Source organism: Salvelinus namaycush, chromosome 7, assembly GCF_016432855.1.
Source record: "Salvelinus namaycush isolate Seneca chromosome 7, SaNama_1.0, whole genome shotgun sequence".
NCBI lineage: Eukaryota > Metazoa > Chordata > Actinopteri > Salmoniformes > Salmonidae > Salvelinus > Salvelinus namaycush.
Genome location: NC_052313.1, coordinates 9,631,095 through 9,643,645, shown reverse-complemented (window position 1 = coordinate 9,643,645; position 12,551 = coordinate 9,631,095). Strand labels below are relative to the sequence as shown.

Sequence of the window (12,551 nt, the reverse complement as noted above, 5' to 3'; positions counted from 1 at the left end):
CAGTTTCTATAGGAAGTTTCAATGCGAATTTCATGAATTCTCTGATCGCGCCCTCTGGATTATTGGAAAATTGATTTTCACACATGCTACGACTTTGTATGTCTAGTAGCACCTCCTTCATCACCCTGTTTTCCCTGAGTAAACAATCCATGTTGGAATCGTATTTTTACCTTGGCTGTGAGTGTCTTGTTTTCTATTTGAATTTGTTATTGCCTAATAGTTTTTTGATAGGTTTCTACGCTACTGTCCTTCATTTTGTGCAGTTCCTTTGGCTTTGACGCCTCATAACTGAGTATTGCTCTGTTCAGGTAGACTGTGATTTTGCTGTGCTCTGATAGGTGTGTTAGTGGGCTGACTATGAACGCTCTAAGAGACTCTGGGTTGAGGCTAGTGATAAAGTAATCAGTACTACTGCCAAGGGATGAGCTATAGGTGTACCTTCCGTAGGAGTCTCCTCGAAGCCTACCATTGACAATGTACATACCCAGCATGTACCAGAGCTGCAGGAGTTGTGACTCATTTTTGTTGGTTATCTTGTTGTAGTTGTGCCTATGGGGGAGGGAATGCTGTCACCTCCAGGTAGGTGTTTGTCCCAGTGTGCTGAGGGTGTCAGGTTCTTGTCCAGTTCTGGCATTTAGGTCGCCACAGACTAGTCCATGTCCCTGGGCCTGGAAATGATTGATCTCCCCCTCTAGGATGGAGAAGCTGTCTTCATTAAAATATGGGGATTCTAGTGAGGGGATATAGGTAGCACACAGGAGGACATTTTTCTCTGTTGAGATCATTTCCTGATTAATTTCTAGCCATATGTAAAATGTTCCTGTTTTGATTAATTTAATAGAGTGGGTTAGGTCTGCTCTATACCAAAATGAGTCTCTTCCCTTTTTCATACCTGGTAGTTTGGTGGATGGGACTACCAGCTCTCTGTAACCTAGAGGGCAACCAGTGTGTTTGTCTCCTCTATGCAATGTTTCTTGTAGGGTTACAATGTCTGTATTTTCAATTTCTTTGATGAAGTCTGGGTTCCTGCTCTTTAGGCCGAAGGCAGATGAGCTTAGACCTTGTATATTCCAGCATGAGATAGTAAAATCTGTGTGTTCCATAGTGTCTAGCGTGGTTTAGGCTCGGACCGTCACAGTAGGTGTGAGCAGAGCATGTTGGGCATCTGATACATACCTCTTAGGTCACAGGATAGGGCTTGGGGGGGTGTATTAGTGGGGGTTGGGCCTGTTGCTCTGCTCACGGCCTGGGCATATGTCCTGCTGTCATGTTGAGGTCCTTGCTGCAGGGGGGATAGGTCTCATCTGGGGGGGCCTATATAGGTTGTGACCGGGGTTTGTTTGGGGTGGTCTCAGCTGGTTGGGAGCCCGAGTGAAGCTGTGGTCTGGCTGTAGGTCCTCTTGGTATCGGTTCTCTCGGTGCAGGTCCTTCGGGAGTGGGTCTTGCAGGTCTGGGCGGGGTGTCTGTTGCTCTGTTGGTCCTGTGTGAGGTGCTGGGGCTGCGGTTGAGGGTGACGTCCTTCAGGGTCCTGGCAAAAGTTGGGATTGCTGCCTTGTAGAGGTGGACCTGGTCATAAAGGCTGTTCAAGTCCAGGCTGGTGGCGTTCGCCCGCTGTATGGTGGCATTCGCCCGCTGTATGGTGGCATTCGCCCGCTGTATGGTGGCGTTCGCCCACTGTATGGTGGCGTTCACCCACTGTATGGTGGCATTCGCCCGCTGTATGGTGGCAAGGTGAATGTATTTTCATGGTGCTGGAACCACTTGTTCTTTGGGGAAAGTGGAGGAAGCTTTTTAAATCACTCCCTTGAGTGCTGTGGCCACTCTTTCCTGCTGGGCCCTCAGGTTATTTGTGCCTGTGTGAGTTATGATGTGGCTGTGGGCCCCTAGTCTGTCCTCTGTCAACAGCTCCAGGGCCTAGTGTTTGGGCACCAGAGCTGAGCCACTTTGTGTTTGGGTAAAAGTTTATTTTCTTGAATGTATTTGCCATTTGAGTCAATGAGGAGCATTGAGTTCTGCTGGCTTCTCTGGGGGAGTGTCCTGCTCTATGTCACATCTCAGCTTTCTCACCTTCTCCTTCACTACATTTAGCTGGGCCATGTGGTCCTCTCCCTTCTCCTTCACTACATTTAGCTGGGCCATGTGTTCCTCTCCCTTCCCCTTCACTACATTTATCTGTACCATGTGTTTCTCTCCCTTCTCCTTCACTACATTTAGCTGGGCCATGTGTTTCTCTCCCTTCTCCTTCACTACATTTAGCTGTGCCATGTGTTTCTCTCCCTTCTCCTTCACTACATTTATCTGTACCATGTGTTTCTCTCCCTTCTCCTTCACTACATTTATCTGTACCATGTGTTTCTCTCCCTTCTCCTTCACTACATTTAGCTGGGCCATGTGTTCCTCTCCCTTCTCCTTCACTACATTTAGCTGGGCCATGTGTTCCTCTGCCTTCTCCTTCACTACATTTAGCTGGGCCATGTGTTCCTCTCCCTTCTCCTTCACTACATTTAGCTGGGCCATGTGTTTCTCTCCCTCCTCCTTCACTACATTTAGCTGTGCCATGTGTTCCTCTCCCTTCTCCTTCACTACATTTAGCTGGGCCATGTGTTTCTCTCCCTTCTCCTTCACTACATTTAGCTGGGCCATGTGTTCCTCTCCCTTCTCCTTCACTACATTTAGCTGTGCCATGTGTTTCTCTCCCTTCTCCTTCACTACATTTAGCTGGGCCATGTGTTTCTCTCCCTCCTCCTTTACTACATTTAGCTGGGCCATGTGTTCCTCTCCCTTCTCCTTCACTACATTTAGCTGGGCCATGTGTTCCTCTCCCTTCTCCTTCACTACATTTAGCTGGGCCATGTGTTTCTCTCCCTTCTCCTTCACTACATTTAGCTGGGCCATGTGTTCCCCTCCCTTCTCATTCACTACATTTAGCTGGGCCATGTGTTTCTCTCCCTTCTCCTTCACTACATTTAGCTGGGCCATGTGTTCCTCTCCCTTCTCCTTCACTACATTTAGCTGGGCCATGTGTTTCTCTCCCTTCTCCTTCACTACATTTAGCTGGGCCATGTGTTTCTCTCCCTTCTCCTTCACTACATTTAGCTGGGCCATGTGTTTCTCTCCCTTCTCCTTCACTACATTTAGCTGGGCCATGTGTTTCTCTCCCTTCTCCTTCACTACATTTAGCTGGGCCATGTGTTTCTCTCCCTTCTCCTTCACTACATTTAGCTGGGCCATGTGTTTCTCTCCCTTCTCCTTCACTACATTTAGCTGGGCCATGTGTTCCTCTCCCTTCTCCTTCACTACATTTAGCTGGGCCATGTGTTCCTCTCCCTTCGCCTTCACTACATTTAGCTGGGCCATGTGTTCCCCTCGCTCCTCTTTAAGTTCTCTCACCTCAGTCCGTAGAGCAGCCAGCTCTCTCAAACAGCCGTCCATCTCCACCTCCTGCCCTCTGGGTCTTGTTGGGGGGTGTTGTTGTGCTGGTCTGTTTTTGTGGGTTTGTTCTGTTTGTATTGTGTGGACTAGCTCTCTGAGCTCCACCACGTCTCTCTCCAGCTCTGTGAATTTATCCCTCTCAATGATGGAGGAGCAGTGCAGTTGTGGGACCTGGGTGTGTTCAGTGCTGGGGGTGACTATCCTCGTCTGCAGGACAGTTTGAAGAGGTGTGATCAGACTGACTCAGGATGGTGGAGTCGTCACAGAGAGAGATATTTTCCTGCTGTGCTCTGTCTTTGATCCCGTAAAAGTCCTGCTGGAACTGCATGAGGATTCCCTGCACCATTACTGTCCCAGACCTGTACACGTTGAGAGGTTGTTTCAATATCTTCAATGTCTAGTATTCTGAGTTTCCACCCTGGGCCAATACCCTCTCTCTTGACATAGGGGTAGTGTGCTCTTATAGCACTGTGCCATGCCAGGGGATGGTCTGTGTTAATATAGCACTGTGCCATGCCAGGGGATGGTCTGTGTTAATATAGCACTGTGCCATGCCAGGGGATGGTCTGTGTTAATATAGCACTGTGCCATGCCAGGGGATGGTCTGTGTTAATATAGCACTGTGCCATGCCAGGGGATGGTCTGTGTTAATATAGCACTGTGCCATGCCAGGGGATGGTCTGTGTTAATATAGCACTGTGCCATGCCAGGGGAGAGTCTGTGTTGAAAATGAAGTTGCTTATGTTCCCCTCTTTTTAGCAGTCAGCAAATATTGTTCTTGAGGAGCTTGTTTTTGTACTTATTTGTGTAGTGTTATTTTTAATGTCCATGGGGTACTGTGATGACATCTGCCCAGGGATACGCCATGGAGCAGGGGGCTTCAAAGGCCTCTGCATTTGGGTGGGGGAGGCTGTGAAACTCTGCTGCCAGAGTTTTCACACATCTCACTTCACACTTCAGTGCTAATTGAAGTTGCAGCCAGGTCAGTTCTGTCCTAGCAGCTTGGTAGCTTAGTAGCCCATTTACTTAGCTTTATATAAGAAAATGACCTAGAGATTACTGAATATTACTCACTCAGTCTTGTGTTGACGGTATTTCCAGGTTCCGCTGTGTTTCTTCTGCAGGTTTTGGTTTGTTAAAGTTTTTTCTTGATAATCCTTGGTAGTAAGAATCCATTCAGGTAATTTTGTCCAAAATCACGGTTTTAGTTATGGAATTTTGATTTGATGTAGAGGGTATGTCCTTGTGGGGGGGGAAATCAAGGTTTATCTACATTTATCCAACTCTAATTCTATATTTTGCAGAAGAACTCAGTAGTTCATGACCTCTCTCTGTCTCTCTGTCTCTATTGGCATGATGTAACAATGTACATATTGCCAAAGCTTACTTTGGATATTTACAATATGAAAATAATAAGAATCAAAATTGTCAACAGGACAACAGTAACAACAATAACCAAGGGTCAAAATAACCATACATTCAACAATAACAATAAGCATACAGTAGAGTACATGTGCAGGTTGATTGGTCTGTCAGACACTGTCCCTCAACTTATGTCAGGCAGCAATGTAGTGCGCTGCCAACCCACAGCTCTCTGCGTCCTCCCCCAACAGGACGGGTAGCCTATCCTCATCAGAGAGGTCTTTGAAACCTTGAATAAGGGTTTCAGATTTGTGGAAATGACACTCTCTAATTGTTTTATAATTTTGACATTTTATCAGGAAATGCAGCTCTGTCTCAGGTTCTGCTGTTGGGCAGTGGTTGCACAGCCTTTCCTCTACAGGGAGCCAGGTTTTCCTGTGTCTACCCTTCTCAATGGGAAGGCTGTGCTCACTGAGCCAGTACTTTGTCAAGGTTTTTCTAAGGTTTTGATCAGTAACCATGGTCAAATAGTTAGCCACGGTGTACTGTCGATTTAGGGCCAGATAGCACTGCGTTTTGCTTTGTGTTTGTGCTTGTGTTTCCCAATAAGCAATTTAGTTTTGTTTTGACTGTGTTGTAATTTGGTTTATTCTGATTGATTGGATGTTCTGGTCCTGAGGTGTCAGTGTGTTAGTAGAACAGGTTTGTGAACTCAGCCCCAGGACCAGCTGGATGAGGGGACTGAGGCTTCAGTGTGTTAGTAGAACAGGTTTGTGAACTCAGCCCCAGGACCAACTGGATGAGGAGACTATTTTCTTTGCTCAGCTCTTGGCATTGCAGGGCTTGGTAATGATATGAGAGGGGGTCATTGTATTTTAGATGTTTCCAAAACTTAATTGCAATTTTTTGAGTTTTTATTATTAGTGGATATTTGCCTAATTCTGCCCTGCATGCATTGTTTGTAGTTTTCCTCTGGACACGTAGGATAATCTTACAGAACTCTGCATGCAGGTTTTCAATGGGGTGATTGTCCCATTTGGTGAAACCTTGTTTTGCAAGTGGACCCCACAGGTATTTCAATTTGAATTGTTTTTTTAATGGCGTAGAATGCCCTGCTTGCTTTCTCTCTCAGTTCATTCACTGCCTCATTAAGGTGTCCAGTTGAGCTTATTTTTAAACCTAAGTAAATGTAGTGTGTGCAGAACTCTATATATTTTGTACCAATTGAGAACTTTGGTCTTATTCCCTGAGATCTGGATCTTCTCTGGAAATAATTTTAGTTTTTTGGGGGTTTTCTGCCAGGGCCCAGGTCTGGCAGTACTGCTCTAGCAGGTCCAGGCTCTGCTGTAGGCCATGTGCTGTGGGTGACAGCAGGCATAGGTCATCTGCGAAGAGTAGGCATTTAACCTCTGAATTGTGGAGCCGAACACCAGGGGCTGAGGATTTTTCTAGAATACTGGCCAATTCGTTGATGTAAATATTGAGTGCAGGGCTCAGATTGCAACCCTGGCGAAGGCCCCACCCCTGGTTGAAGAATTCTGTTATTTTCTTGCCAATTTTAATGCTGCACGTATTGCCAGTATACATTGATTTAATTATGTCATAGGTTTTACCCCCTACACCACTTTCAATAACTTTGTAGAACAGTCCTGTATGCCAAATAGAATCAAATGCTTTTTGTGTTTATGGACTCCTCAATTAGTATCAGCTGCTTGCTGTTGTACTGTGCTTTTTTGGTTCTGAGTGTACGTTTATAGAGTTTTAAATTCTCACAGTAATGAAGGCATAATTCACCATTATTTGGGTCTCTGTGCTTTTGGTTGGATAGTGTTCTAAGTTTTTTTTTTTTTTCTTATAACTTTACAGTCTGCCACAAACCAGTGGTCTTTTTTGCTATGTTTTTTATCAATTTCAGTTGTGCTTCTTTTGCCGTTTGCCTGAATATATAGTTGATGTTTTTTCCTGCTAGATTGATGCCTTCTTTACTGTGAGTGAATGTGGTGTCCAGAAAGTTATCTAAGAGTGTTTGGATATTTTGGTTCCAGGTTGCTTTCTGGTATTCTTCTGTGCTGTTTTGGACCCATCTGTATGAATTTCTGATGTTGTACAGCTTACTGAGCTGTGAATGTGTGGTTGTTTCCATGTCTGTTCTTTTGAGGAACAACGTAATTTGGCTGTAATCAGACAGTCTCTCTGTCTCGCTGTCTCTCTGTCTCTCTCTTTGTTTGTCTCTCTCTCTGTCTCTCTCTTTGTCTGTCTCTCTCAATTCAATTCAAGGGGCTTTATTGGCATAGGAAACATGTGTTAACATTGCCAAAGCAAGTGAGGTAGATAATATACAAAAGTGAAATAAACAATCAAAATGAACAGTCAATATTACACATACAGAAGTTTCAAAAGAATAAAGACATTACAAATGTCATATTATGTATATATACAGTGTTGTAACAATGTACAAATGGTTAAAGTACACAAGGGAAAATAAATAAGCATGAATATGGGTTGTATTTACAATGGTGTTTGTTCTTCACTGGTTGCCCTTTTCTTGTGGCAACAGGTCACAAATCTTGCTGCTGTGATGTCACACTGTGGTATTTCACCCAATAGATATGGGAGTTTATCAAAATTGGGTTTGTTTTCTAATTCTTTGTGGATCTGTGTAATCTGAGGGAAATATTTGTCTCTATGGTCATACATTGGGCAGGAGGTTAGGAAGTGCAACTCAGTTTCCACCTCATGTTGTGGGCAGTGTGCACATAGCCTGTCTTCTCTTGAGAGCAATCTGCCTACTGTGGCCTTTCTCAATAGCAAGGCTATGCTCACTGAGTCTGTACATAGTCAAAGCTTTCCTTAAGTTTGGGTCAGTCACAGTGGTCAGGTATTCTGCCGCTGTGTACTCTCTGTTTAGGGACAAATAGCATTCTAGTTTGCTCCGTTTTTTGTTAATTGTTTCCAATGTGTCAAGTAATTATCTTTTTGTTTTCTCATGATTTGGTTGGGTCTAATTGTGCTGCTGTCCTGGGGCTCTGTGGGGTGTGTTTGTGAACAGAGCCCCAGGACCAGCTTGCTTAGGGGACTCTTCTCCAGTTTCATCTCTCTGTAGGTGATGGCTTTGTTATGGAAGGTTTGGGAATCGCTTCCTTTTAGGTGTTTGTAGAATTTAACGGCTCTTTTCTTGATTTTGATAATTAGTGGGTATCGGCCTAATTCTACTCTGCATGCATTATTTGGTGTTTTACGTTGTACACGGAGGACATTTTTGCAGAATTCTGCATGCAGAGTCTGAATTTGGTGTTTGTCCCATTTTCTGAAATCTTGGTTGGTGAGCGGACCCCAGACCTCACAACCATAAAGGCCAATGGGTTCTATAACTGACTCAAGTATTTTTAGCCAGACCCTACCCTAATTGGTATGTTGAATTTTATGTTCCTTTTGATGGCATAGAATGCCTTGTGTCTCAGATCATTCACAGCTTTGTGGAAGTTACCTGTGGCGCTGATGTTTAGGCCGAGGTATGTGTAGTTTTTTGTGTGTTCTTGGGCAACTGTGTCTAGATGGAATTTGTATTTGTGGTCCTGGCGACTGGAACTTTTTTGGAGCACCATTATTTTTGTCTTACTGAGATTTACTGTCAGGGCCCAGGTCTGGCAGAATCTGTGTAGAAGATCTAGGTGCTGCTGTAGGCCCTCCTTGGTTGGTAACAGAAGCACCAGATCATCAGCAAACAGTAGACATTTGACTTCAGATTCTAATAGGGTGAGGCTGGGTGCTGCAGACTTTTCTAGTGCCCTTGTCAATTCGTTGATCTATATGTTGAAGAGGGTGGGACTTACGCTGCATCCCTGTCTCAACCCACGGCCCTGTGGGAAGAAATGTGTGTTTTTTGCCAATTTTAACCGCACACTTGTTGTTTGTGTACATGGATTTTATAATGTCGTATGTTTTACCCCCAACACCACTTTCCATCCATGTGTAAAGCAGACCCTCATGCCAAATTGAGTCAAAGGCTTTTTTGAAATCAACATAGCATGAGAAGACTGACTTTGTTTTGGTTTGTTTGTTTGTTTGTCAACTCTCTGTCTCTCTCTGTCTCTGTCTGTCTCTGTCTCTCTGTCTCTGTCTCTCTCTCTTTCTCCAGATCAACCATAAGTATTCAGAGAGAAGGTTGTTGGTAGCAGAGGCCTGTGGAGCCTTAGCACCTTACCTGCCTGTAAGACTCACACACATGATCTGTCTCTCTCTGTCACATACATACACACACACACCGGTACTTAAACTCATGTTATCACACAGTTTATCTGCCTGTTAGACACACACACACACGTGTAGCTGAGTGTGTGTGTTCTCTCTGCCTATGTGTGTGTGTTAACAGAAGGAGATACGTAGTTCCCTGGTGTTGTCCATGCTGCAGCAGATGCTGGCTGAAGACAAGGCAGACATGGTCAGAGAGGCTGTGGTCAAAAGCCTCGCTATCATCATGGGATACATCGACGACCCTGACAAGTACTCCCAGGTGTGTGTGCCCGTGCGTTAGAAAAAGGCTTTTATGACCGGTCTTGTGTTTGGTTAAATGAACGGTGGTCTTGTTATAGTGACTGTGGTTGTGTTCATGTTGCGGTCAGGGTTTTGAGTTGATGTTGTTGTCCCTCGGTGACCCATCGGAGAGGGTGGTCAGTGCTATCCACCAGGTGTTCATCCCAGCATTCGCTGCCTGGACCACAGAGCTGGGAATCCTCCAGACCACTCTCTTCCCCTCTCTGCTGGCCCGCATAGAGAAACTACTCAAGGTAGGTAGACCCACAGGACTTTGGTTATTTGACATGTCTAAGAAAAAATGTGCTTTTGATCTCAATGGATCAATAAGGTTGATCAGTCTAGATGGAGAAGCTCTAACTCTCCTCTGTCTGTCTCTCTCTCTCTCTACCCCCCCCCCCCCCCGCCCCCAAGCAGGGTGAACATGGTCTTGATGAACACAAGCTCCACATGTTCCTGTCGGCCCTCCAGTCTCTCATCCCTCCTCTGTTCTCTGTGGTGATCCAGAACGCTCCCTTCACACACAGAGTTAACCTGCAAGGAGACATCCCCCCCATAGAGGGTAGGAAACACACAGGCTCACCCTGCAGGGAGACATCCCCCCTATAGAGGGTAGGAAACACACAGGCTCACCCTGCAGGGAGACATCCCCCCCCATCGAGGGTAGGAAACATACAGGCTCACCCTGCAGGGAGACATCCCCCCTATAGAGGGTAGGAAACACACAGGCTCACCCTGCAGGGAGACATCCCCCCTATAGAGGGTAGGAAACACACAGGCTCACCCTGCAGGGAGACATTCCCCCCATCGAGGGTAGGAAACACACAGGCTCACCCTGCAGGGAGACATCCCCCCATCGAGGGTAGGAAACACACAGGCTCACCCTGCAGGGAGACATCCCCCCATAGAGGGTAGGAAACACACAGGCTCACCCTGCAGGGAGACATCCCCCCATAGAGGGTAGGAAACACACAGGCTCACCCTGCAGGGAGACATCCCCCCCCCCATCGAGGGTAGGAAACACACAGGCTCACCCTGCAGGGAGACATCCCCCCATCGAGGGTAGGAAACACACAGGCTCACCCTGCAGGGAGACATTCCCCCATAGAGGGTAGGAAACACACAGGCTCACCCTGCAGGGAGACATCCCCCCCCCCATCGAGGGTAGGAAACACACAGGCTCACCCTGCAGGGAGACATCCCCCCCATAGAGGGTAGGAAACACACAGGCTCACCCTGCAGGGAGACATCCCCCCCCCCCCCCCATAGAGGGTAGGAAACACACAGGCTCACCCTGCAGGGAGACATCCCCCCCCATAGAGGGTAGGAAACACACAGTTAACCTGCAGGGAGACATTCCCCCTATAGAGGGTAGGAAACACACAGGCTCACCCTGCAGGGAGACATCCCCCCTATAGAGGGTAGGAAACACACAGTTAACCTGCAGGGAGACATTCCCCCATAGAGGGTAGGAAACACACAGGCTCACCCTGCAGGGAGACATCCCCCCCATAGAGGGTAGGAAACACACAGGCTCACCCTGCAGGGAGACATCCCCCCCATAGAGGGTAGGAAACACACAGGCTCACCCTACAGGGAGACATTCCCCCCATAGAGGGTAGGAAACACACAGGCTCACCCTGCAGGGAGACATCCCCCCCATCGAGGGTAGGAAACACACAGTTAACCTGCAGGGAGACATCCCCCCTATAGAGGGTAGGAAACACACAGGCTCACCCTGCAGGGAGACATTCCCCCATAGAGGGTAGGAAACACACAGGCTCACCCTGCAGGGAGACATCCCCCCTATAGAGGGTAGGAAACATACAGGCTCACCCTGCAGGGAGACATCCCCCCCATCGAGGGTAGGAAACACACAGGCTCACCCTGCAGGGATACATTACCCCATAGAGGGTAGGAAACACACAGGCTCACCCTGCAGGGAGACATCCCCCCTATAGAGGGTAGGAAATATACAGGCTCACCCTGCAGGGAGACATCCCCCCATCGAGGGTAGGAAACACACAGGCTCACCCTGCAGGGAGACATCCCCCCTATAGAGGGTAGGAAACACACAGGCTCACCCTACAGGGAGACATCCCCCCTATAGAGGGTAGGAAACACACAGGCTCACCCTGCAGGGAGACATCCCCCCCATAGAGGGTAGGAAACATACAGGCTCACCCTGCAGGGAGACATCCCCCCCCCCATCGAGGGTAGGAAACACACAGGCTCACCCTGCAGGGAGACATCCCCCCCATAGAGGGTAGGAAACATACAGGCTCACCCTGCAGGGAGACATCCACCCTATAACTAGGAAACAAACATGGTTACCTTGCAGGGAGACATTCCCCCCATCGAGGGTAGGAAACACACAGGCTCACCCTGCAGGGAGACATCCCCCCCATAGAGGGTAGGAAACATACAGGCTCACCCTGCAGGGAGACATCCACCCTATAACTAGGAAACAAACATGGTTACCTTGCAGGGAGACATTCCCCCCATCGAGGGTAGGAAACACACAGGCTCACCCTGCAGGGAGACATCCCCCCTATAGAGGGTAGGAAACACACAGGCTCACCCTGCAGGGAGACATCCCCCCCATAGAGGGTAGGAAACACACAGGCTCACCCTGCAGGGAGACATCCCCCCCATAGAGGGTAGGAAACACACAGGCTCACCCTTCAGGGAGACATCCCCCCTATAGAGGGTAGGAAACACACAGGCTCACCCTGCAGGGAGACATTCCCCCCATCGAGGGTAGGAAACACACAGGCTCACCCTGCAGGGAGACATCCCCCCATCGAGGGTAGGAAACACACAGGCTCACCCTGCAGGGAGACATTCCCCCCATAGAGGGTAGGAAACACACAGGCTCACCCTGCAGGGAGACATCCCCCCCCCCCATCGAGGGTAGGAAACACACAGGCTCACCCTGCAGGGAGACATCCCCCCATCGAGGGTAGGAAACACACAGGCTCACCCTGCAGGGAGACATCCCCCCATAGAGGGTAGGAAACACACAGGCTCACCCTGCAGGGAGACATTCCCCCATAGAGGGTAGGAAACACACAGGCTCACCCTGCAGGGAGACATTCCCCCATAGAGGGTAGGAAACACACAGGCTCACCCTGCAGGGAGACATCCCCCCCCCCATCGAGGGTAGGAAACACACAGGCTCACCCTGCAGGGAGACATCCCCCCCATAGAGGGTAGGAAACACA

The 12,551-nt window shown here is 48.0% G+C and overlaps 1 protein-coding gene across 1 annotated transcript in view; it reads left to right on the top strand.

Annotated features, from left to right (window-relative positions):
- The window catches only part of LOC120050575 (RAB11-binding protein RELCH homolog), a 68,309-nt gene that overhangs the window by 42,437 nt on the left and 13,321 nt on the right, over window positions 1–12,551 (top strand). Inside the window, exons 13-16 of the mRNA XM_038997166.1 lie at window positions 8,933–9,004; window positions 9,167–9,307; window positions 9,417–9,581; window positions 9,745–9,889. Coding sequence (XP_038853094.1) covers window positions 8,933–9,004; window positions 9,167–9,307; window positions 9,417–9,581; window positions 9,745–9,889 — 523 coding nt within the window. The remainder of the gene's footprint in view (window positions 1–8,932; window positions 9,005–9,166; window positions 9,308–9,416; window positions 9,582–9,744; window positions 9,890–12,551) is intronic.